Source organism: Ylistrum balloti, unplaced genomic scaffold (genome assembly GCF_031769215.1).
Source record: "Ylistrum balloti isolate Yb309-2 unplaced genomic scaffold, AGI_CSIRO_Ybal_v1 Utg369962, whole genome shotgun sequence".
In the NCBI taxonomy this organism is placed as follows: domain Eukaryota; kingdom Metazoa; phylum Mollusca; class Bivalvia; order Pectinida; family Pectinidae; genus Ylistrum; species Ylistrum balloti.
The window spans coordinates 584,705-612,626 of record NW_026782059.1 but is presented as its reverse complement, the minus strand read 5'-3'; the positions used below and the strand labels follow the sequence as shown (position 1 = coordinate 612,626).

The window sequence follows — 27,922 nt, the reverse complement described above, 5'->3', positions numbered from 1 at the left end:
TATTTCAGTGTTTTGTAATAAGCCCACCCCCTGACATTGAGTAAGAAGTAATTTGTTGTTCCCTTTGGATTATTGCAGGATAAAAATGATCATTTAGTCATCCTTAGCATTATCCTCCTCATTCATGACTGCCTTTTCTTTGGCTTGTTTAGAGGTGTTGGATGAACCTGATTCCGCCTCCGCGAGGAGTAACTAGCTTCACTCGGTGCACGCGCACTCATGGCTCGCATACCACCAATAGGGGGTATGGGTATCATGTTTCGCATGTTGCGGTTAGTTCTTAGTGCAGGTTTTTTCACGATGACTGGTTCACCATCCAAATCATAGATGAGTTTTCGGTCCTGGAATAAATAACGACACTGACTAACAAGTATTGACTTTGATCATCATTTTAATTTCATTTTTTCTTATCAGAAATTCATCTGTCTCAAAACCAAACACCGAAGACATTAAATGGATAATTTCTTGAATCAGAACCAATAAGAAATCCATGGTGTGATGTTTTGATGACTACACAGTCACATCAAATGAATGACCAATGTAAAGCACATGAGAATTTCATATCAGAGACGGGATGGCATGAATACCGTACTAGTGAAAACATCATATCCTAAATTCAAAACCGGAATACAAATAAAATATCAAGCATGGAATTATCAAATAACTTCAAATTTTCTACAAAATGCCTTTAGATAGTTTGTAAATCTGACACTGTGAAAGAAATAACAATAATTCCCAGGCTTCTTTGTATTACCTACAAAGTGTAATACATGTATACAGGGCAGTTTGGCTACACTATAATCTTATGAACAGTAAAGTGGAGGAGAGATGAAATGTTGATAAGACTACTTAGAAAATTGCTGATCTTCAAAACACTGGCCAGGTGGTAACAAATTACTGCTGTATTCTGGGGAAATTTTTGCGGCAGTTTAGAATTTGGCCATTTCAGCCATCTATCTATTAGGCATTAACAACACAGTGGCTAAAGTTTGAAAGTTAATGTCACAATACATGTTCTTGTGCTTTTACATAGGAAATGAATATTTTCAAGTGAGGGCTTAAATAACCCTGGGTGACCGCTTTGATGTAAACTATATCTCATGAAATCTGATTCAGCTGGACATAGCATGTTGGATATGTGCGAGTTTTAGACTAATCATAACCACAACTAGACAAGAAGAAATGAACAATCACTATAACAGATTATTTCCTATCTGAATGATCAGGACTTTTTGTCTGATTTTTATTATAACAGATCTTCAGAACAATATGGACAGGTTTGGTGTTACTTTGAACAACCCCTTTGCCTGTTACGATTGACTTCTACATACTAAATCATATTACTTATCCTTCAATCACCCTGCATACCTTTGGGTATCAAGACAAGGGGGCCTATGAACCAAGAATTCACCCCCAAATACAACAACCCAGTGTTGGCTCAATCCCTCCTCTTATTCGAACAACAATTTTTCAGAATTGGTCATCACTCGACATCAACAAACAGTTCACCATACTTTAAACTATTGTGTATATAACTTACTGTGCGAATAGTCAATTCGTCCCGAGTTTCTCTCTTCTTCCTCCTCCTTCGATCCTAAAAAAACCATGACAAACATTTTCTATAAAAATGAATACCTGCTAAAAGAATTATAAACCCTGTTAAACAAATCAGGAAGTAAGATACTGATTTTGAGTTGCTATATATGGTAAGGAAATCCCAAAGGAAGGCTTATAAATAGACAGACGATAATTCCATCCTGCATGATCTATAATCTTTATCTACCGGTAATTTCTCATTTATTAAATACTGTTATTTTGAACAAAAAGAAGAATTTATCTTTAAATCCTAAATACTTACATATTTCTTATCAAATTAAGTTAGATTCCATTACTTAAGAGTTAAATTTCCTAAAAACACGGACCCAATCTATGGCTTTTTCTATGCGTTCACTGTTTTCAAATTTGATTTCATTCATTTCAACAAATTTTTTTGACAAAAAAAGTAATGCAAATTTAGTCAATAGGATCAAATAACAGGCAGACCCTATTTAAGTTGTCTCCAGGAATTTGAGTTTAGCGAACATGTTTGCTGTTATGGGTACACAAGACACATTCTATCACACATGCAGCATATTGACACCTTTGAGGTTAATTTTGTTCTACTTGTGATCAAATTTAACTTATGCTCTTGTTTTTGATGATATGAAAAAAGAGTGATATGTAACTTACGTAACACCAACATGTACAGCTGAGTGGTACCCATACAAGTAGAGAAAATACTTGTACAAACGCCACCATATTGGTTCTAAAGGCCTCCACTGTGAAAATTAAGGATGATACATGTTGATACATGAATCCACAAAATCTGTATCATTAATCAACATAAAAACGAGTTCTCAGTTACCGTATAGCGAGTTGTTGTCATGGGGATATTTTCACTATTTCCCGGTACATGGTTGTGGAAATATAACCCGCGAAGTACATGTGTACTAGACGTCCTTTTACATCCAGACTGCAAAATCTTGATTTGTTCAAATGTTATCCTATCATTTTAAAAGAAATTCACAATAACTTTGACCCATGAAAATCACTATCTGTACAGTATAGTCATATTTATACTTTTATGATATCTACATGTATATAACTTGCCTGAATTATGGACAGAAAACAAAATTAAGAATTATTATACATCTGGGTTATCAGTTGTATCAGCCTATTTAATATGTTACTGTAACCATATATATTTCATCTAATTTTAGCGTTTTCTGCGCTGAACAGATCACACTTAAACATGACTTTGCTAATTGTAGTTTCAGTATGTTGTTTTTATTGCAATTATTATGGATACGCTAAATCATTATTGTGCTAATTTGCAAATAAAAGTGATAATATGCTGAAATTTGATTTCGCCAAAATTAAGTATGTGTACAGTCTATGATTGGCATTAGAGCTATCATTTCTAAGTTGTCCACACTATCTCCTTAAGTTTTATTGATTCATCTACAGGGGCTACATCAATTCCCCTTGGTCAGGACCTCACCCTCAGTCCTCACAGCATGATTATACCTGCTTCTTCATGCCAAACAATTCTTAATATGTTAGAAAAAATATTTGAAATTAAAGTCTACACAAAACATGATTATAACAAAGATACTGACATCCATCAATAAATATACTAAAGTTGCTTTAGATATACATTTACACATTTATTGACAGTAAACATAATTGTAATTAGAGACTGTACATAGAGAATATACTCACCAAGATAGTCAAAACTGATCTTGTCAATGAGACTAAAGAATCGTTCTGCCAACCCTGGCTCTGTTTTGATACAGGTACCCTAATTAACAGATTTATGTGAATTAAAACAATATCTTAAATCTTCACTCATACATTATACAGTATCTCTAAAAACCAGTCTTTCTTTATCATCAGACAGACTTTTTTATAATCCAATTTTTATGGGGTTGGTTGACAGTGAATGGTGCACCTAAATTCACCTTACCAAGTGGAGTTTGATACATTTAGCAGATATGGGAATGTAAAGACGATGATGATTTTTTTCTTTACAGAGTAATAATAGCAATGGGGTAGGTATATGTAATTTGTGAAATGTATGTTGGTTAAGGGGAGATAATTTGTCCTTTTAATATCTGTGTAAATAGAGCAGGTAGATTTTAAATTGTTGGGACATCTACAGGGGAGACAACTTACAGCACCATCACAGTAACCATAGGTACAGGGTCTGTCCTTGGCTAGAACCAATGTGGAATTGGCTATGGAACACACTCCACTGCTTCTACAGCATCTATAACAGGAACTTCCGACTAAAAAAAACAAAAAAACAACTGCATTGTACATAAATATTTGTTTTGTGCCTGTAGAACTTTTCAGACATTTAAAAAATCAGATCAAATTTTAAGCTAAGGATTGAAACAGCTTATAGTATTTTCAGTTAATTCTGTTGTATTCTATCAATGAAAATAACGCAGAAAAGAAACACAAAAATAACAAACTTTACAGTGTGCATGTTTATATATGACTGTGTTTGTTTGTAGTGTATGTGTTTATATTCCTTTACGGTTCAGTTATCCTATATGACTTCTAATAGTGGGCCTTGGGAAAAGAATTACAGCCAAAATCAACCCTGTAATTCTTACCGTCGTTACAGACACAGGAGGTCAATCCACGGAATTCACAGTAAGCCAGGCATTCACCATTCCTGCAAGACCCTCTGCAAACACAGATTTTCTTTCATTAACACAAAAAAAAATTTCTACTTAATTCTGTAGTCATTAACGTCATCCCTGTTTTGGGACTTTTGGCAATTTTTATCAATCACTAAATCTGTGTGAATAAATTGCACGAAAATTAGTTTACAGTATTTGATATATTCAAAACATGCTAATGAGGTAACTACAATATCAGTAGAATGGGGCCAACGGCTCTGTCAGTGAAGCGTTGACATATGTAACTTCTGCTTAAAATCTTAAGCCTGTAGTGAGACATTCCCTACTCATGGCAGTTTGCACTTCTCAGAAAGCTGAGAAATGGACTAGTCTGTACTGTTATAGTTTGTCCTTCAGCAAAACACTTTCTCAATTGCTTTGAATGACATGCAGCATGCCTCCCCTATGTTGTTCAGTATGGTAACCATTAGTTACTGCAAAAAGACAGCGTCTCAAAAGGATCTTGGCTACATGTTGACAGGGGTGATAAACCCAGTTAACAAGCAAGTATACCGTTTGGACCTCTATTGAACATTTCTAGGGGATTTATATTGAACATTGCTAGGAGACACATATGCTGAAAATTTCTAGACCTATATTGAACATTGCTAGGAGACACATATACTGAAAATTTCTAGACCTTTATTGAACATTGCTAGGAGACACATATACTGAAAATTTCTAGACCTTCATTGAACTTTTCTAGAAGGCTTTTATTGAACATTGCTAAGAGACTATATTGAACATTTCTAAAACTATATTGAACATTTCTAGAAGACACATATATTGAACATTTCTATGAAACCTATATTAATAATTTCTTGGAGGCCATTGAAGTTATACTAAAGAAATAGCATTATAAATCCAGATGAAAAATTTAATGGTGACTGACAGAAATATTCAACCAGACTCAAAATGTGGTATATGTAGCTAAAATTGTTTTATATGCACACCTGTGAAATAAAATGGCTACCAGTGGCAATCATAGCTCTAAATCTACAAATATGGCATCCACATCTAAATCCCACTGAGTGTGTTCATCACGTTTCAAGAATATTTCTTGAATTCGTATAAATGTTGAGAAATAGAAGTAGTAAGAATGGTTTTGTAGGCAGTCTGGCACAGAGACCAAAGACAAAAAGGTAATTCAAACCATCCATAATCTATCTGGTGACAGTGTAAATAGTGCAAGATACTCAACTTTGACCCCTGTTAGAGCATCCAGCAGGAATGTGTATTTTTACTCAATAGCATATCGAAAATATAATTTCATAATATTTTTAAAAATTTCCAACAGCCATATGTTATATAATTAGCACTAATCCAGAATTGTTCAATATGCTCTGAAGAAATATCAGTAATTATTTCTGACGTTAAAATGATTTAACTTACTGATCTATACAACTAGTGCCGTCCGGTAATGGAGCCTGAGTTGGACAGTTTAAGCTGGTACCAGTACAAAGGTTAAGGATTACAATCAGGGCTGTAACGTCAACTTAACACATCTGGTAATAGATCCATGGCTGGTACTAAGCCCACCTTTGTTATTACTGTTTGTTAAAATCCCCAGATAAGCAGTAATTTTTTGCAAGGATGATATTTCTGTCACTCTGTGGTACAATAGCATGACCGTAAAAATAAAATCCATGAAATAACGAGACATATGTATTTCAGATGGTCTTTAACATTTTCAGATTATGAAATTTTAATGCGTTCAAATGTAATTTTATCAGATTTTTTTACCCATGAAAAATACCAGCTATATGGCATGAAGCACCAGCTATGTGGTGTGAACCAATGTATCTCATTAGTCTGTTAATAAAACGATGACTTGAACACATGATAAGTTGTTACTGCAGGATAATACACTAATTTTGACCATAAAGGATATTCACAAAATGTTTCCTTGAGACAGCTACCGATTTCCCCACCAGCACACCTCAGGTTGTCAGCAGTAACGGCCCTTTGACAGGAAGTTGTACAACATGGATAGTTTGTCTGACTGAAAAAAAAAACACAGAAAATATCAATAAATTCAATGCATACAAAGGCGATCGTCAATGTTTAGCCCATACCTTAATTTCTTTTATTTTTTTGCCACATGTAGATACATGAAAAATAAACCAAACTGCATAGATAATTATTCATTATTAATACTGAGAGTCGTAATGGACTTCCTTGCATAAAACCAGGTTGAGTGACGGGGGTATCCTAACAAAACCACAGGTAGTTGTCATAGGAGAATGTAATTTTGTAAAAAAGAATTAGGACAGTACAGAGTATATAAAATAAATGTTAGCTGGTATTTGTCATATTGGTGTACATGTGATTATGTAATTTGCAAGTCCACCAAGAATTTTTTTATTAAATTTACTGCCTTCAGTTATATAAACTCAGCCAGCTTCTCCTGCAAGGCTTATTTATGGCAAGTCAACTGGGTCTAACTGGAGTCTTGTCAAATACCACAGCTGTTATAGCCCCTTAGATTAAATATATTGATGTTCAATAAATATGTAGTTGAAGCTTATATTCCTTTTTGTTCATACATTAAAACTAATGTATTGTTACATAAGTGCAGTTTATGAACAAATACAAACTTGTCTTATCATTTTTAAGTGAATGATTTGTAAACAGCTTGCGCAAAGAAAATACAAACACATAATATAGTCTACATGTGAGTGAACACGTTCTTTACATGTGATAAGTTTATCGTCATTCGTCAGTCCGGTCACTTGACTGGTCAAGTTTAGCAGGTCACATGACTGAAGAGTTTTTCTTCTGCCATCAGCAGCAGCAGTAATTTATTTAGCACCACTATTGTTCTTATCCACCACCTTTCCACCACTCTACCATAACAGGTGATGCCTGGGGAATATAACATCTTCTGAATTTCATTAGGTATTTTAAGTGAGTAAACACTTGCCAGCTTTTCTGAACATTGATAAATCTTATCTTCTCCCTTCCTTTAAAGGGAGTTAGGATTAAAACACCCTTTCATATATAAATATAATGTACTAACTACACAATCAATTCTATGTAATATCAAAACATCAAAACTGGTAAATTCCTTTTTTAGCGTGACAAACTTGTCCAATGAATAATTTCTCGTTATCATATAAAAATCGATTATTGTTGTTTTTCATGGTAAATAAATATACATTTTGTACTTTGTATCATACCAAACCTCTTTAATAAATTAAACATGTTATGTGCTGTAGTCATAAGTTACAAATATGATTTATACAAGTAAGTTACCCTCTGTAGAACTATCTCAGCTGAGACAGTGTTATAAACGAAGATAAACACATCATATACAAAGACAATGAAATAATTGTTATAATAAAACTAAGAAACATGTAATTATCATTCTGTCTTTTTCCCATCAAACAAAAGAAATATTAAATGATTTTACATCTTTAATTAACTAAACCAAGAAATGATAACCTTGTCTGACACCTGATACAATCTGATATTTTCTGAATACAGGTATAGGTATTATAATTGTATTTATACAATTTTCAGAAAGCTCACTTACATGTCTGTCAGATATTCTGTATTAATTACATGTACTAACTGCTAGCCTGATCTGTTATTAAGTTCACCTAAACGATTCCCATGTTATATGCGTGTATACCTCGTGGTTACAAAACCAGATTGAAAAGTTTACTTCAATGTGCAGTGTTTAAACACAATATGTATATTTAACTCAGTGTTAGTGTCTGCAGTAAATACTGACCACTGGGTATTCCTGTAGATCAGCAGAATGTACAATATGTGGAAAATGGTACAAGCTCTACTACAAACAATGACCATAGAAATCAATGTTTTGTGAACCTAGTAATGTCAGCACTCCAGATGACATAGAAAATGATGCTGATGATGTTCACACAGACGTCATGTCAACCAATGAACTAGCACTTATCTCTGTTGAGAGTTTATTTTATGGAGGATATTCACATAAAAAAGTGTTATCTTTGGAAAAGGGGCCATAAGTTGTGCAACATGCCTCAGCGTGCCAGAGTAAACCTAATGTATTTCCATTGTCTGTCAGGTCTACCTGATGCACGTGTTTGTAATGAACATATAATGGGTAACTTCCTAAACCCTTCACTGACAATCAACCTGTAGACATGGGAACCAGCTTCATCGCAAAGACAGAGCTGGTCAGGTGATAAATGATCTCCTAGAACTGACCCCAGCAGATTCTTCTGCAAGTGTAAAGACTTACATACAAACAGATCCTTGTGTGAGTGTAAAGACTTACATACAAACAGATCCTTGTGTGAGTGTAAAGACTTACATACAAACAGATCCTTGTGTGAGTGTAAAGACTTACACACAAACAGATCCTTGTGTCAGTGTAAAGACTTACATACAAACAGATCCTTGTAAAGTGTAAATACTTACATACAAAGAGATCCTTGTGTCAGTGTAAAGACTTACACACAACAGATCCTTGTGTCAGTGTAAAGACTTACATGCAAACAGATCCTTGTAAAGTGTAAAGACTTACATACAAACAGATCCTTGTGTCAGTGTAAAGACTTACATACAAACAGATCCTTGTGTCAGTGTAAAGACTTACATACAAACAGATCCTTGTGTCAGTGTAAAGACTTACATACAAACAGATCCTTGTGTCAGTGTAAAGACTTACATACAAACAGATCCTTGTGTCAGTGTAAAGACTTACATACAAACAGATCCTTGTGTGAGTGTAAAGACTTACACACAAACAGATCCTTGTGTCAGTGTAAAGACTTACATACAAACAGATCCTTGTAAAGTGTAAATACTTACATACAAACAGATCCTTGTGTCAGTGTAAATACTTACACACAACAGATCCTTGTGTCAGTGTAAAGACTTACATGCAAACAGATCCTTGTAAAGTGTAAATACTTACATACAAAGAGATCCTTGTGTCAGTGTAAAGACTTACACACAACAGATCCTTGTGTCAGTGTAAAGACTTACATACAAACAGATCCTTGTAAAGTGTAAATACTTACATACAAACAGATCCTTGTGTCAGTGTAAAGACTTACACACAACAGATCCTTGTGTCAGTGTAAAGACTTACATGCAAACAGATCCTTGTAAAGTGTAAAGACTTACATACAAACAGATCCTTGTGTCAGTGTAAAGACTTACATACAAAGAGATCCTTGTGTCAGTGTAAAGACTTACATACAAACAGATCCTTGTGTCAGTGTAAAGACTTACATACAAACAGATCCTTGTGTCAGTGTAAAGACTTACATACAAACAGATCCTTGTGTCAGTGTAAAGACTTACATACAAAGAGATCCTTGTGTCAGTGTAAAAACTTACATACAAACAGATCCTTGTAAAGTGTAAATACTTACATACAAAGAGATCCTTGTGTCAGTGTAAAGACTTACACACAACAGATCCTTGTGTCAGTGTAAAGACTTACATGCAAACAGATCCTTGTAAAGTATAAATACTTACATACAAAGTGATCCTTGTGTCAGTGTAAAGACTTACACACAACAGATCCTTGTGTCAGTGTAAAGACTTACATGCAAACAGATCCTTGTAAAGTGTAAATACTTACATACAAACAGATCCTTGTGTCAGTGTAAAGACTTACACACAACAGATCCTTGTGTCAGTGTAAAGACTTACATGCAAACAGATCCTTGTAAAGTGTAAAGACTTACATACAAACAGATCCTTGTGTCAGTGTAAAGACTTACATACAAAGAGATCCTTGTGTCAGTGTAAAGACTTACATACAAACAGATCCTTGTGTCAGTGTAAAGACTTACATACAAACAGATCCTTGTGTCAGTGTAAAGACTTACATACAAACAGATCCTTGTGTCAGTGTAAAGACTTACATACAAAGAGATCCTTGTGTCAGTGTAAAGACTTACACACAACAGATCCTTGTGTCAGTGTAAAGACTTACATACAAACAGATCCTTGTAAAGTGTAAAGACTTACATACAAACAGATCCTTGTGTCAGTGTAAAGACTTACATACAAAGAGATCCTTGTGTCAGTGTAAAGACTTACATACAAACAGATCCTTGTGTGAGTGTAAAGACTTACACACAAACAGATCCTTGTGTCAGTGTAAAGACTTACATACAAACAGATCCTTGTAAAGTGTAAATACTTACATACAAAGAGATCCTTGTGTCAGTGTAAAGACTTACACACAACAGATCCTTGTGTCAGTAAAGACTTACATGCAAACAGATCCTTGTAAAGTGTAAATACTTACATACAAAGAGATCCTTGTGTCAGTGTAAAGACTTACACACAACAGATCCTTGTGTCAGTGTAAAGACTTACATGCAAACAGATCCTTGTAAAGTGTAAAGACTTACATACAAACAGATCCTTGTGTCAGTGTAAAGACTTACATACAAACAGATCCTTGTGTCAGTGTAAAGACTTACATACAAACAGATCCTTGTGTCAGTGTAAAGACTTACATACAAACAGATCCTTGTGTCAGTGTAAAGACTTACATACAAAGAGATCCTTGTGTCAGTGTAAAGACTTACATACAAACAGATCCTTGTGTGAGTGTAAAGACTTACACACAAACAGATCCTTGTGTCAGTGTAAAGACTTACATACAAACAGATCCTTGTAAAGTGTAAATACTTACATACAAACAGATCCTTGTGTCAGTGTAAAGACTTACACACAACAGATCCTTGTGTCAGTGTAAAGACTTACATGCAAACAGATCCTTGTAAAGTGTAAATACTTACATACAAAGAGATCCTTGTGTCAGTGTAAAGACTTACACACAACAGATCCTTGTGTCAGTGTAAAGACTTACATACAAACAGATCCTTGTAAAGTGTAAATACTTACATACAAACAGATCCTTGTGTCAGTGTAAAGACTTACACACAACAGATCCTTGTGTCAGTGTAAAGACTTACATGCAAACAGATCCTTGTAAAGTGTAAAGACTTACATACAAACAGATCCTTGTGTCAGTGTAAAGACTTACATACAAAGAGATCCTTGTGTCAGTGTAAAGACTTACATACAAACAGATCCTTGTGTCAGTGTAAAGACTTACATACAAAGAGATCCTTGTGTCAGTGTAAAGACTTACATACAAACAGATCCTTGTGTCAGTGTAAAGACTTACATACAAAGAGATCCTTGTGTCAGTGTAAAAACTTACATACAAACAGATCCTTGTAAAGTGTAAATACTTACATACAAAGAGATCCTTGTGTCAGTGTAAAGACTTACACACAACAGATCCTTGTGTCAGTGTAAAGACTTACATGCAAACAGATCCTTGTAAAGTGTAAATACTTACATACAAACAGATCCTTGTGTCAGTGTAAAGACTTACACACAACAGATCCTTGTGTCAGTGTAAAGACTTACATGCAAACAGATCCTTGTAAAGTGTAAATACTTACATACAAACAGATCCTTGTGTCAGTGTAAAGACTTACACACAACAGATCCTTGTGTCAGTGTAAAGACTTACATGCAAACAGATCCTTGTAAAGTGTAAAGACTTACATACAAACAGATCCTTGTGTCAGTGTAAAGACTTACATACAAAGAGATCCTTGTGTCAGTGTAAAGACTTACATACAAACAGATCCTTGTGTCAGTGTAAAGACTTACATACAAACAGATCCTTGTGTCAGTGTAAAGACTTACATACAAACAGATCCTTGTGTCAGTGTAAAGACTTACATACAAACAGATCCTTGTGTCAGTGTAAAGACTTACACACAACAGATCCTTGTGTCAGTGTAAAGACTTACATACAAACAGATCCTTGTAAAGTGTAAAGACTTACATACAAACAGATCCTTGTGTCAGTGTAAAGACTTACATACAAACAGATCCTTGTGTCAGTGTAAAGACTTACATACAAACAGATCCTTGTGTGAGTGTAAAGACTTACACACAAACAGATCCTTGTGTCAGTGTAAAGACTTACATACAAACAGATCCTTGTAAAGTGTAAATACTTACATACAAAGAGATCCTTGTGTCAGTGTAAAGACTTACACACAACAGATCCTTGTGTCAGTAAAGACTTACATGCAAACAGATCCTTGTAAAGTGTAAATACTTACATACAAAGAGATCCTTGTGTGAGTGTAAAGACTTACATACAAACAGATCCTTGTGTCAGTGTAAAGACTCACATACAAAGAGATCCTTGTGTCAGTGTAAAGACTTACATACAAACAGATCCTTGTGTGAGTGTAAAGACTTACATACAAACAGATCCTTGTAAAGTGTAAATACTTACATACAAACAGATCCTTGTGTCAGTGTAAAGACTTACATACAAACAGATCCTTGTGTCAGTGTAAAGACTTACACACAAACAGATCCTTGTGTCAGTGTAAAGACTTACACACAAACAGATCCTTGTGTCAGTGTAAAGACTTACATACAAACAGATCCTTGTAAAGTGTAAATACTTACATACAAAGAGATCCTTGTAAAAGACTTACACACAAACAGATCCTTGTGTCAGTGTAAAGACTTACATACAAACAGATCCTTGTAAAGTGTAAATACTTACATACAAAGAGATCCTTGTGTCAGTGTAAAGACTTACATGCAAACAGATCCTTGTGTCAGTGTAAAGACTTACATGCAAACAGATCCTTGTGTCAGTGTAAAGACTTACATACAAACAGATCCTTGTGTCAGTGTAAAGACTTACATACAAACAGATCCTTGTAAAGTGTAAATACTTACATACAAAGAGATCCTTGTGTGAGTGTAAAGACTTACATACAAACAGATCCTTGTGTCAGTGTAAAGACTTACATACAAACAGATCCTTGTGTCAGTGTAAAGACTTACATACAAACAGATCCTTGTGTCAGTGTAAAGACTTACATAAAAACAGATCCTTGTAAAGTGTAAATACTTACGTGCAAACAGATCCTTGTGTAAGAGTACAATCATTAGAACAGCAGGAATCAAGCCCAAGCTTTCCTAACAGTCCACCATCACATTCCTCATTGCTATCAATTCTACCATTGCCACAAAGTGAGGTGGTTGTAGCAGCTATAAGGGAGATAATTCTAATATTTTACTCTCATAACAATTTTTACAACACATATATAACTCTGCATTTAGAGATGAAAATAAAGACAATTATAACATATTCATGTAAAGGAATATGCAAAATGGAAAGCAAGGTATTTCTGAAAGATCTGTAGAATTTGTTCAGAGGTTAATAAACAGGCTACAAATGCTCGTTCCGTTCTGCCTACCATCAAACTTTTTGTGTAAACAGATTGACAGAAATGAAAATGGACAATAATAAGAAGATTGACCTATCCCTGCAAGTGTTTGAGTTATCTTCAGATTCAGGCATGAAATTGTTACCTTGGAAACAGCTGCTGGCTTTGGCAGCCAAGACACGGGAGATGTATGTCCTACTACATGGTGAAAAATCCTGCAGAATTAAAAATGATACTTGGTAAATCATAGTAAATTTTTTAAACTTTGTTCAAAACTTTTGAAGATTTCACTGCCAAAAAATCCTGTTAGTAGCAAGAACTCCCACACAAAACAAAGGAATCATAACTAAGCATATATTTTTTGGAGTGAACTGAACCTGAGCCCCAATCCATGTCTCTGCCAATGGAGGCAAAGAAGCATTTTCTGAGTGACAGACTGTTAATTCCGTAAGATCATTTCAAGCACATTTCACCTGAGTCCCACTGGTGGAACTAGAGAAGAAGTATAAAATGTGTTTTCAAAGATGGCAGTCATGACAGCCATATTGGGTTTGAAGACCAAAAAGAAAAATAACAATAATTGGATCGTTTCAGGCAAGTTTTAGCTATATTCAACAAGTAGAACTGAAGTTCAAACTAGGTCTTCCTGTTCAAGGAAACCATGACTGCACAATATGGTCACAAAATGACTACCATTGCTGCCAAAAGAAACTAATGACAATGCAAAAAATTATCAACTCTTTGTCAGCTTTCCTTCCTTAATATTCTTACAAATTTTCAGCTCAGTGGCACCATTGGAACTTCAGAAGTTTGAAATGTGTTTTCAAAATGTTGGCCATTGTAGCCATATTGGATTTTGAATTGACCCTTAAAAAAACAAAACTTGGACAGGACCATCTCAGGATCACTTCAGGCACATTTCAGTTAAATCCCGCTGGTGGACAATAGAAGCTTTATCAAACATTTTACAAGGCCAGAAAGTCATAACACTTTCTTTAGCTTTCCTTCCTTAACTTTCCATTTTTCAGCTCAATGGCACCAGTGCAACATAAAAGAAGTTTAAAATGTCTTTTTCAAGATGGAAGCCATGGCAGTCATATTGAATTTTTGACTAAATTGAAAAACAACAACACTTGTCAGGACCTTCTCAGAATCATTTTGGGCAAGTTTCGGCAGGTGGAACTTGAGAAGAAATTTTAAAATGTAAAAAATTTACATGTGGCACATGACAATGTACAAAATACAACTACTATTGGGTGTCTGGACCCTTCAGGTCAGATGATCTAAAAATCACCTACATCATTGTTGGGGTCCTGGCCAGTGACAGCGTAGGCATACATGAGATATTTGCCATCACCTATAAGTGAAGAAGGAGTACAGTCTCCAGACTGATCATGTTGACTTCCCCAGTTATGACCTGAAACAACATGGAAAGCAACATAAACATATCATAGACCTCAGGTAAAGGTTTTATGTCACTAAACATTTTTTTTATCCATGTAGTTTCAATCACAATATACTCATCACTAGTAAGTGGGTTTCGGTATCCATACCCACCACACAGCAACTCAATGATTCACCAACACACTTGGAACTGACGTCGGCTCTATGAATTAAATGCGATCTTTGAGTAATATGAGTTTGAGATAACAAAGTTTGACTGCATATTGTACTTAACACAGGTATCGCTGAATGTAACTTGTTATGAATGTGGTACTTAGCACAGTGTACTTGACACCAAATGTTACCAATTTCTGACAGACAATGTTACTTGTCATTATTGTGGTAATTTGACACAAGTATTACCTAAAGCTATTGGTCATAAATATGTTTCTTGACACAGGAAGTATAAAATGTTACTTGTCATAAATGTGGTACTTGACAAAGATAGCACCAGATACTACTTGTGATATGATATATATAGTACTTGACACAGGTAGCACCAGATACTACTTGTGACATGAATATATAGTACTTGACACAGGTAGCACCAAATACTACTTGTGACATGATATATATAGTACTTGACACAGGTAGCACCAGATACTACTTGTAACATGATATATATAGTACTTGACACAGGTAGCACCAGATACTACTTGTGACATGATATATATAGTACTTGATACAGGTAGCACCAGATACTACTGGTAACATGATATATATAGTACTTGACACAGGTAGCACCAGATACTACTTGTGACATGATAAATATAGTACTTGACACAGGTAGCACCAGATACTACTTGTGACATGATATCTATAGTACTTGACACAGGTAGCACCAGATACTACTTGTGACATGATATATATAGTACTTGACACAGGTAGCACCAAATACTACTTGTGACATGATATATATAGTACTTGACACAGGTAGCACCAGATACTACTTGTGACATGATATACATAGTACTTGACACAGGTAGCACCAGATACTACTTGTGACATGATATACATAGTACTTGACACAGGTAGCACCAGATACTACTTGTGACATGATATGTATAGTACTTGACAAAGATAGCACCAGATACTACTTGTGACGTGATATATATAGTACTTGACACAGGTAGCACCAGATACTACTTGTGACATGATATATATTGTACTTGACACAGGTAGCACCAGATACTACTTGTGTACTTGTGACATGATATATATAGTACTTGACACAGGTAGCACCAGATACTACTTGTGACATGATATATATAGTACTTGACACAGGTAGCACCAGATACTACTTGTGACGTGATATATATAGTACTTGACACAGGTAGCACCAGATACTACTTGTGACGTGATATATATAGTACTTGACACAGGTAGCACCAGATACTACTTGTGACGTGATATATATAGTACTTGACACAGGTAGCACCAGATACTACTTGTGACGTGATATATATAGTACTTGACACAGGTAGCACCAGATACTACTTGTGACGTGATATATATAGTACTTGACACAGGTAGCACCAGATACTACTTGTGACGTGATATATATAGTACTTGACACAGGTAGCACCAGATACTACTTGTGACGTGATATATATAGTACTTGACACAGGTAGCACCAGATACTACTTGTGACGTGATATATATAGTACTTGACACAGGTAGCACCAGATACTACTTGTGACGTGATATATATAGTACTTGACACAGGTAGCACCAGATACTACTTGTGACATGATATATATTGTACTTGACACAGGTAGCACCAGATACTACTTGTGTACTTGTGACATATATATATAGTACTTGACACAGGTAGCACCAGATACTACTTGTGACATGATATATATAGTACTTGACACAGGTAGCACCAGATACTACTTGTGACGTGATATATATAGTACTTGACACAGGTAGCACCAGATACTACTTGTGACGTGATATATATAGTACTTGACACAGGTAGCACCAGATACTACTTGTGACGTGATATATATAGTACTTGACACAGGTAGCACCAGATACTACTTGTGACGTGATATATATAGTACTTGACACAGGTAGCACCAGATACTACTTGTGACGTGATATATATAGTACTTGACACAGGTAGCACCAGATACTACTTGTGACGTGATATATATAGTACTTGACACAGGTAGCACCAGATACTACTTGTGACGTGATATATATAGTACTTGACACAGGTAGCACCAGATACTACTTGTGACGTGATATATATAGTACTTGACACAGGTAGCACCAGATACTACTTGTGACGTGATATATATAGTACTTGACACAGGTAGCACCAGATACTACTTGTGACATGATATATATAGTACTTGACACAGGTAGCACCAGATACTACTTGTGACATGATATATATAGTACTTGACACAGGTAGTTGGTAGTCCAACATACAATTAGCCTTATCTAAAATATCTTTATTATCCTGATATTTGATATACATACCGAATTCTGTTCTTCCGAAAAAGTTCATCAGCATATGGAAAACGAAAATAAAAATCAATTATCCCTGAAGGCAGCATTAATCAGTAGTGTAAAGACTATGATAGGAAGTGACCCCTGATACAGTAACTGTTCACCTAAGGGTGGATATAGATTTCCTGGAACACAATCTTTTATGTAGAAATCGGATTATTTGTTTTATGTTTACAATTGCAGTTAACAATATAGGAATCTGATGACAATAGACATTAATCATTTTTAAAAACTGAAGCTACATAATTATACTGTATATGCAAAACACATAACTATAAAATAAAAAATAAAATGGATGCTAAACTTTCAAGTTACATCTATATACATGTCTTACTATGGTTTTATGATGACTTCAACATTTAGCACGGACAAATATTTTCATTTGAGGGTAAAACAACTCAGGTAAATGTTTTTTTCTGTTTACACTAATTAGCAGTTTTCATATTCAAATCGTGTAATAAGCCTGTGGGACCAACACATAAATTTTCACTCAAAGTACAGGGTGGACGGAGTGCAGGACATTGCTATATCATTGGATAAGAATTTTACTGGACAGTAAAAGACATAGATGGGCTTATTATCAGGCATGTATTGGGTTATGGCTGGATAAAAACATGGGTACACACCAGGCTAGGGAATCAGTTTCTACAATGGAAATCACACTTACCGTGAGCTGTGACAAGCTGAGACATTTTGGTGAGGATGGTGTTGCCACTGGCATCGCTGGTGGTTGTGACAGCCGTGTTGTAAGTGTAAGTTTTGCCACCACTGCTAGATGCTGGAAACAGTTGAACGTGCATGTTATGTACAATTAATGGAAACTAACAGGCCAGAAATTAACTGTAGACCTACCTCACATAACTATTGCAAATGTGTGTTTATAAACTGGTAAGGGTACATACTTTAGCAGTGATTTTATTTTAACAATTTTTGCACTGAATGTATTGTTCTAAAATACAATAGCACTTATTGCAATTTCTTGATGTTTTTTATATAGCAATTAGACTGGATGTGCTGTTCCATCATTGTGCTAATTTACTAAAACGTGATACAAAATATGCTAAAATTTGTTTGTGCCCAATGATGGACATTTACAGTAATTTTGATTTTTTTTATTCATCCATTCTAGCACAGAAAACAGGTGCCCTGACCACATAATTCAATTTTTCAATTGAAATATAACAAAGGTTTTACAGTGAAAATTTTCATTAATTTTTTACCAATCAGATCACGATATTTGAAGAGAAAATACATCCCATTTGAAATTCTATGAAACAGAACGACACAAATTTCTATATTTTTAACTATCCTTGCCAATTATTATCAAATTATTAGAGTGTTATATGGGTCACATTGAATTACTTTATGTTAAATTATTTGAAGACTTGTGTCCAACATGTGGAACTATATTGTCCAAAGGAGAACTCTGGAGTTATGTAAATAGACAGAGAAGCAAATTTCAAGTGGCAATGACCAATAAAAGGTCAGAAAAAAAAACCTAAAAAACAAAATTAAACAACGATTGTGATTCATCTGGAGACATCTACATACTTACAAAGAGAACATATTCCCCCAGCAGCAGACAGAGATGTACCAGCAATGTATCCCATTCCATAAATGTTACTCAGGCCCTGGTGGGTAAACAAGTGTACCAGACAAAATTCTCTAAACGCTGCACTTTCACTGAATGTCTGAAAAATACAACCAACACATACACACACTTAATTGTCAGAAATATACACGGTGTATCTAAAAAGAGTTATTTCACAGCCGTAGCAAAATTTTCCATCACATTAAAATTTGAATATTTTTAATTTCAGACAAACGATAAACTGTTATCATTAATGTAAGTAATCAACAGGTTTGTATTAAGTTTGATCTTTATAAAAGTGATAAAAGAGAGATATTGGCACCCATCATCATGACCTTCCCTGATTTTGCTTTTAATTCTATGAAATTTTTACATTCCTCTTAAGAAATAGCAATAATAATATTTAACAGCAAAATCAAAGATGGTCTCCTTTTAGCCATTATTCTTTTTCTAATCAGTCCCAAATTTATAAGGGCACAACTAGGTACCAAAGGGTGCCTATATATGAAATTTGAGAACAATCCATCCAGTTCTTTTCAACAAAAAGTGATAGCAAACTTTCATTTTCAAACTTCAAGATGGCTGCTGGTGGGCCATTTTGTTTTCTTGTCAATATGTAATTTCACTCAGGGAACTTGACAATTTTCAACTTCTTAAGAAACTATGTAATGCATACATCAAGGAAGTAGAGCAGCCATTTTAAGAATGAAACGCATTTTATTATGACATGTAAAATGTGTGTGGCATATTTTAGAGAAAATATCTTAAGATAATATCAAATATGTTCATTTTCATTTTTCTCTTGCACAAAGTTAACTCATCTGGTGTGCCTATAATATAATCAGCCTTATGAGTTGTATTAAGTATATCCTTTTAACATTTTCCATGTCTTTCCTTGTGTAGAAGAAACTGAATTAAGATATATGGGTATCTGTAAACTGTATTGTTTCAATGGCCCAAATAGATAAATGTATCGTGTCATCTGTACGACCATATCAATTATTAGCATAAGTTGACAAAACATCTAGGATTTATTATCTTACCGACAGGAGACCAGTCATGTCTGACCATGTTGGCGTGGCAACATTATAAGGGAAACCAGTTGAAGGACTGAAACCCTCATGGAGTCGTAACTGTAAAAAACAAACCATAAACACGGTTCAATAAACCAGAGAAAAAAATGTCTGATTCTTCCTTCCGTCATTATACTAACTACTGATTTATTTCTTGATTCCTTGGTAACATCTTTATGGAAATAGGCCCATACATGACAATAAGCCCATCCATTTTTTATCATTTCATTCCTAAACCAATCCTATAATAACGATTTCATTTTTCTGTGATAAGCTCACAACCAACTGCAAAAACAAATACTATATAGTATTTCATTGTCCCGTAATATCAAAATACTACATAATATTTCATTGTCTGGTAATATCAAGATACTACATAATATTTCATTGTCTGATAATATCAAAATACTACATAATATTTCATTGTCCCGTAATATCAAAATTTCATTGTCCCGTAATATCAAAATACTACATAATATTTCATTGTCCTGAAATTTAAAAATACTACATAATATTTCATTGTCCCGTAATATCAAAATACCACATAAAATTTCATTGTCCCTGTAATATCAAAATACTACATAATATTTCATTGTCCCGAAATTTAAAAAACCTACATAATATTTCATTGTCCCGTAATATCAAAATACTACATAATATTTCATTGTCCTGAAATTTAAAAAATACTACATAATATTTCATTGTCCCGTAATATAAAAAACTACATAAAATTTCATTGTCCCTTAATATCAAAATACTATATAAAATTTCATTGTCTGTAATATCAAAATACTACATAATATTTCATTGTCCTGAAATTTAAAAATACTATATAATATTTCATTGTCCCGTAATATCAAAAACTACATAAAATTTCATTGTCCCTTAATATCAAAATACTATATAATATTTCATTGTCCTGAAATTTAAAAATACTACATAATATTTCATTGTCCCGTAATACTACATAATATTTCATTGTCCTGAAATTTAAAAATACTACATAATATTTCATTGTCCCGTAATATCAAAATACTACATAAAATTTCATTGTCCCGTAATATCAAAATACTACATAATATTTCATTGTCTGGTAATATCAAAATACCACATAAAATTTCATTGTCCCGTAATATCAAAATACTACATAATATTTCATTGTCCTGAAATTTAAAAATACTACATAATATTTCATTGTCTGGTAATATCAAAATACTACATAAAATTTCATTGCCCTGTAATGTAAAAAATACTACATAATATTTCATTGTCCCGTAATATAAAAAACCTACATAAAATTTCATTGTCTGGTAATATCAAAATACTACATAAAATTTCATTGCCCTGTAATGTAAAAAACCTACATAATATTTCATTGTCTGGTAATATCAAAATACTATATAAAATTTCATTGCCCTGTAATGTAAAAAACCTACATAATATTTCATTGTCTGGTAATATCAAAATACTATATAAAATTTCATTGCCCTGTAATGTAAAAAATACTACATAATATTTCATTGTCCTGAAATTTAAAAATACTACATAATATACTACATAATATTTCATTGCCCTGTAATATGAAAAATACTAAATGGTATTTCATTCTCAAATTCAAGACCCCACTTTAGAAATGTGCTTTAATTAGCATCCTGGGCTTATTGCAGGGAAAATATGGTGTTTTTCTTGAATATATAGCAATCAATATGTTAATATGTTAATGAATGTGAATATATCTCCCTTTTATGTATGATTCTACATTAACAAATGCTGCAAGGGTCCAAAATACATACCTGTTCCAGCTCAAAACCATACCCTGTGCCACCGAAGTTGGTTCTTTCATAAATAGCATTGGCTCGATTTATCACAGAAACCTAAATTCAAAATAAACATTGATGCCAAAATTAATTGTAAGTATTTTAAATATTTGATAAAAAAAGAAACAAACATTGTTGTGTGTCTACTAATTCAAAGATTAAGATTTGGAAAAAACAAGACAACATCGGGTGAGTTGGCAACACTGCCACGTGTCTGACCTACTAAAATAACTGCCTGTTGTATATTTAACCTATGACCTACTAAATAATTGGTATATATGACCTATGACATATTATATCATTAGACGATGTATATTTAACCTATGACTTACTATATAGTTGGCTGTGGTATATTTGTTTGAGCCCCCTATGATACTGTAGAATCTATAATCTGCCACTGCCATCAGTCGACAACGTCTACTGGCAGCACGCTTGGAACGGTGGTGTTCATCTGCAAACCAAAGGTCACAATATCTTATTTAAATCTTAAACCTTTTTGTTTTTGATTAAAATTGCACCAGATTTAGAATTGTTAAAACATAACCATTGACTTTAAAACAGAATATGTTAAGTGACATGCATTGTATATACAAAGTGAAAGTAAACATAACATACTTAGTTCTTTGTCCTTCATTTGACGAAGAAGATCTTCATCAAGCTCATTATCCGGTGCCCCATCTGCATGTTTTGCACCACAAAATGATGCCCTGAATGAAATAGCACCATGAGATTTCAAAAGCCTTGATCAATATTGAAAAAAATACATATATAACTGCAAAATAATATTAGTATATTCAACAATATGAGAGACATGCATGCATGATATTCAAAACAGGCAAATTTCTCCACTTGGCCCAATGGACCTGCATCACTCACCTGGTATTCAATGTTCATCACAAATACATAAACAGGTGTTGCACCTTTGACATTCAAAGTGGGAACCTAATATCCACAACAAACTTTAGATTCTTACACTCAGTTCTAAACAATGGCAGTTTTAACCTGGAGTGAAGGTTATATGTTATTTCTATTTTTGTTTGTTTGTTTTGGTTTGGCTTATTTCCTCAAAATCTTATGGACTTTTACCTACAAAAACCTTTCCACCAGATGTTCTGGTACTGGCCCTCAGACTTTTGGTTTATTAGAAGAAGTCTTGGACCCCAGTGACCAAGAATATGGTTCAAGGTCATTTCTATTAGCAAACTTTGTTGGGCTTCATCCCAGAGACCTACCTGCCAAATATCATAGCAAGTTTGGTTAATCAGAAGAAGTTGTTTAAAGATTTTAACAAATTTGACCCCTGTGGCCTTGAATATGAGTCAAGGTCATTTCTTTTCCCAAACCTTGTCAGAGTTCATCTCAGGAATCTTACAGCAAAATACCAAGCTTTTGTGCCTTTTTGGTTGATTAGTAGATATTGTTTTATGGTTGTAACAAAACACAACCAGTAGAAGGTTAGAGTGTGATGTTTCGATGACTACACGGTCACCTTCATCTTATAACACAACCAGTAGAAGATTAGAGTGTGACCTTTTGATGACTACACGGTCACCTTCATCTTATAACACAACCAGTAGAAGATTAGAGTGTGACGTTTTGATGACTACACGGTCCCCTTCATCTTATAACACAACCAGTAGAAGATTAGTGTGTGACGTTTCGATGACTACACGGTCACCTTCATTAAACATATAACCAGTGTGTGAGACATTACCAACCTGAAGAAAATGTTCCAAAATATCGGAGCATCTTATACAATTTTTTTTTACATGTAAATATGTCAAACCCAAAATTTCACCCTTTGTTTAAACATTGTTTTATTCAATCTATTCAACAATGTTACACATACATGTATTACATATGGGATAAGAAATCAAGCTTTGAGCTGACATTGATTCCTTTAGCCATATGACTGCATGCTTTTGTAGTTGACACGAACTTTAACAGTGAAATGTGATGGAAATGATTATCCTGATAAATATTTATGAAGTGAAAACTAACAGAGAACAAAATAATTCAAATTCAGTCATTCTTCAAATAAATCTGACTCAACTTTTAAAAAGTGTCCTTATTAGCATGAATCATTTCTAACTAAAAAAATAATACAAGATGGTGACCTCAAAAGTTCCATGGTGAATGCATGCTGAAACATGACAGAAAACCAATGACATATTATACCATTCCTATTGATACAATCCATGGACAGCTCAGTGACTTTGTGATATTTTTATTTCTATACTTACACCTTGAATATTAGAGAGAGCAGATAAAAGAAAATGGTTTTTCCATCATTTTAACCTAGATGTGTGATCTACATGATATCATACTAACAAGGCCATGAAGTCACACAATCTTCAACTTTAAAGATCTTTTAACATATTATATAAACATATACAAGTTATCACATTGGAAATTTTTATATGTGTTAACATTTGACAGCAAAGTACTTATCAGAAGGATTGAGGCATCTGGCTGAATAGGACAGCAAATTAATAATTAAATCTTAAAAGCAGAAGTTAATCTCATACCTACAAAACTTATAGCAAAATTGAACGATGAGACATCATCACTGACAAACCCAGGTCAGCTACAGAAGCAGGTAAAAACTGCTGTAACTGAAGCATCTCAAACATCCTTAATTACAATTGTGAAAGATGAATTCCTGGTAAATATAACCTATACAATGTCTGTCAGACATATATAAGAAGCAATAGTTGACATTTCTATAAAAAGTTTAATAGAAATCTTTAGAAAACTTGAGTGGTTAGAACGAGGATCTGGAATGTGACATAGATCTACTGAAATAACACTACATACCCTTCTTGTGTCTGGTCCTTAGGTTTAGGCATAATCATATGTTTAGTTCTGTATACAATCATAGAGTTATCCCCCTTCATTTTCTTCGCTCCATCATGTCTCCATTTTGGCTGTGGAAAATCAGACAAAAATTGATTTGAAACACATTGAATACAGAATTTACCCAACATTCTCATACTGACATTTTATTACTTAGTTCTGTAGATTTTATTTTGAACATCAGAATAAAATTATTACCAATGCTTGACCAATTTTTGAGAGCATTGTTATACTAACAGAAATAATAATGTTTACACAGCATAATTTTTGTAGGCATTTTAGCTTTTAAAAATACATCATCTCAATTATACCCAGAAGATATCCAATTCTCTGAATTACAAGAGTCTTAACATTATTAACTCCCTTTAAAGTGTCACTCTTTAGATTACTTACTTCTATCACTAATTCATCATGGTCCAGAAAGATGGAGGCTGTCATGGCATCCCCATCAAAATAAGCTGTCACATCTGATTTATCTTCACCTGAAAATAAGATTGAAAGTTAGTGATAGGGAAATTCTTGTGGGGTATAATATAGTGGAATTCATTATTTTACCAACATTTGTCAAGTCTATGTTTTTATTACATGAGAGTTCAGCAATTTTTTAAAGAAAAACTCATACATACTATAGTAGCTACAAATTTAAGAATTACTGAATATAAAAAAAAAAAGGAAATCAAGATATGCTGCCACCATCTGCCTGCTCAGCCTGAATCTCACATTGCTTACAAAAAGTTAAAAAAATCATTAAATGACAGCATTAATGTATGCAGAAATTCTTACAAACACGAAAAGGTGATCTTGATATACAGTGCATAAAAATATTGTTTGGCTAGTCCAATTTTTTGCGATTTCCTATTTAAACAAGAAAATTATATTTTACAAACCAAGATTTCACAATCTGGACATAAAATGACATTTAATAAATGTGTCTCTTGAATTCAAATGTAAAATTTTTGCAATAATGTTAATGTACTGCAAAATATTAAAAATATCATCCTCATGAAAATAACCAGACATATGTTATATATAAATGTTTATAAGTTAGGAGTCAGGCCATAAATGGTACCAATGGATTGTAATACAGGTAATATTTACTGCAGCAGCAAAACTTTATAAGCATGACTAAAATAGTTATTTATAGATACTAATATCAATGAAAAATTACGGAAAATCACTATTATATAAAGCTGAACAATGAGGGACTGACCATCTACCCATCCATGGTAAAAGTTAGACTTATCAAGTCCTTTGTCCTCCCTCATGTGACCTTCAGAGTCAATCACTTGGAACTTAAAATCACTGGAGAATATTCCAATAGATTCCTTAAGTTGAAGGGTGAAATTTCTACAAGAAAACAGTCATATGTTTACTCAAATATTAGCATGAAATATTTTTTATATCAAAATTTTAATGTCTGAATTATTATGACATTGTGAAATAGAAGATCTGTTGATATTAGAAAATATGCCATTGTATATCTTAACAAGGAGGGAGTTGCGAGAGAAGGGATTACTGATGTCTTAATGTCAGTCATTTTTTGACTGACTTATTTATCTTGTTTGTAAACTGTTTTATATCTATATTACCTAGTTAGTGATGATAGGTCCTCTAAATTAAACATAGAGGAGAATTTAGTAGAGGGATATACTCTCTGGTAATTCAGTACAGGGTTCTAAGATCCTGACAGTCTGTTGCCTTACCTGCTCATGGCATAAAAGCTAACATGTCTGCTTGGTCGACGATATATTCCATCCTCTGAACTCCTCCGCTTTATGCTATGAACTGTAACAGACTCCAGTACCTCATACTCAGTCAGATGGTCTCGGAGGTCAGCTGATCAACATAACAAGATTGTTAATGTAGCAACATCTTACATTTTATGCTATCATTTTAATTTTAACAAAGATTCTGGAAAAGCTTGGAACCCCTATGCCCCTTCCTACAAGATGTCCCTGCATCTTAGAATATATATTGTATGATCATGAATGTCTCAGCTTTTTTTCCTGAGGCAGATAATCAATTACAGCCACAAACAATTCTATTATGCCTTATATACTAATAACAGTAGTAATGCACTCGCCTTTCACCTAAGCATTCCAGGTTCAATTTCTTGAATGGAAGTGGAACGGTCAAGGGTCATGCAACTACCTGACCATGTGGGTTTTCCCTGGGTGCTTCAGCTCCCTCCCACAATTAGACCATTCACACACTTACATTAGGGCCAATCAATAAAAAAAAAACACAAATCAGCTAGGCTGTCAGTTCAATTAATAATTAATTGTCTATACAGTAGTGTGGCAAGGTAGAAATACTACTGATTACAGGAAATCTCACTAAGGTTGCTAACAACACACTCTTCATACAACATGGTGGAGAATCAGATATACTTGATATGAGATATCATGGCTATCTATTAAACAATATGTATTGACTTGTGTCATAACTGATTCCTCCAAAGGACAATTTCTTTCTAGTCATACCTTTCACACTATGTTCATGTATTTGTGAAAATACATGTTCTGATTTCTAAATCTCTTGATCGTTTTCTGATTATTAAATGGTTTTATCAAATAAGTGGTTATCACTGATTCAGCAAATAGGGATCAAGGACCATTCCATGCTAAATGTAAGGGTTGGAATGACTGTATGTTTAGATTTTAGCACAAATCGGTGAAATGCATTGTGCTCTCACACATTCTCTTTATCATGGTGTATGTAACCCAACCAACCATGCTCTATATATATCAAACTAAAACATATAGATTTTATATTCACACTTTACCTCATCTCCTCCCCCTCCCCCCCCCCCTCTCCCCTCCACCCTTTCCACCCACCCACCATATAGACAAAAATCAACACAACAGGTTCATTTCAACGTTATCACTTTACTAGTATTCAGTAATTAGCTTCCGTGAGTATTTGGCTTGTATTCTCCGACGATAGATGACAATAACAGACAATGTACATGTATATTACCAGATGTGCAGTACCCAGTGGCCTGTTTAGAGATGTGTTATTCATATTATTAAGCTATTAAAAACTCCCAGAAAGAAATCATTTGTGTTAATATCATCAGTTTTATCGACATCTTACCATACGTTCCGTCTAAGACGAGTGTGATAAGAACACACACAGAAATAATATTCCAAACCAT

General features: G+C 34.0%; 1 protein-coding gene across 1 annotated transcript; it reads right to left on the bottom strand.

The window, feature by feature from the left end:
- Nucleotides 1-15: 15 nt before the first annotated feature.
- On the bottom strand, nt 16-27,922 carry LOC132547584 (ADAM 17-like protease). The gene is made up of 23 exons (XM_060211362.1): nt 27,862-27,922; nt 26,469-26,601; nt 25,976-26,112; nt 25,159-25,247; nt 24,727-24,836; nt 22,525-22,616; nt 22,242-22,360; nt 21,886-21,966; nt 20,063-20,152; nt 18,984-19,119; nt 18,096-18,206; nt 17,399-17,404; nt 14,764-14,882; nt 13,611-13,680; nt 13,151-13,286; nt 6,121-6,231; nt 5,622-5,684; nt 4,161-4,234; nt 3,715-3,827; nt 3,262-3,340; nt 2,230-2,318; nt 1,541-1,594; nt 16-341 (listed from the first exon to the last, which is right to left on the bottom strand). Exons 1-23 carry the CDS (start codon nt 27,920-27,922, stop codon nt 123-125), a joined length of 2,292 nt encoding a protein of 763 aa, XP_060067345.1. The 3' UTR covers nt 16-122.

Bases quoted from the DNA above. Each gene is read 5' to 3' on its own strand.
- LOC132547584 (XM_060211362.1), bottom strand. From the start codon at position 27,922: ATGGTTTGGAATATTATTTCTGTGTGTGTTCTTATCACACTCGTCTTA. The intron at 21,967-22,241 runs GTAAGTCATAGG...TTTTGAATTTAG, and splicing joins ATACCACAGCCAACTATATA to GTTTCTGTGATAAATCGAGC. The intron at 5,685-6,120 runs ATATCCTTTATG...TAACCTTTGTAC, and splicing joins CTCAAGGAAACATTTTGTGA to TGGTACCAGCTTAAACTGTC.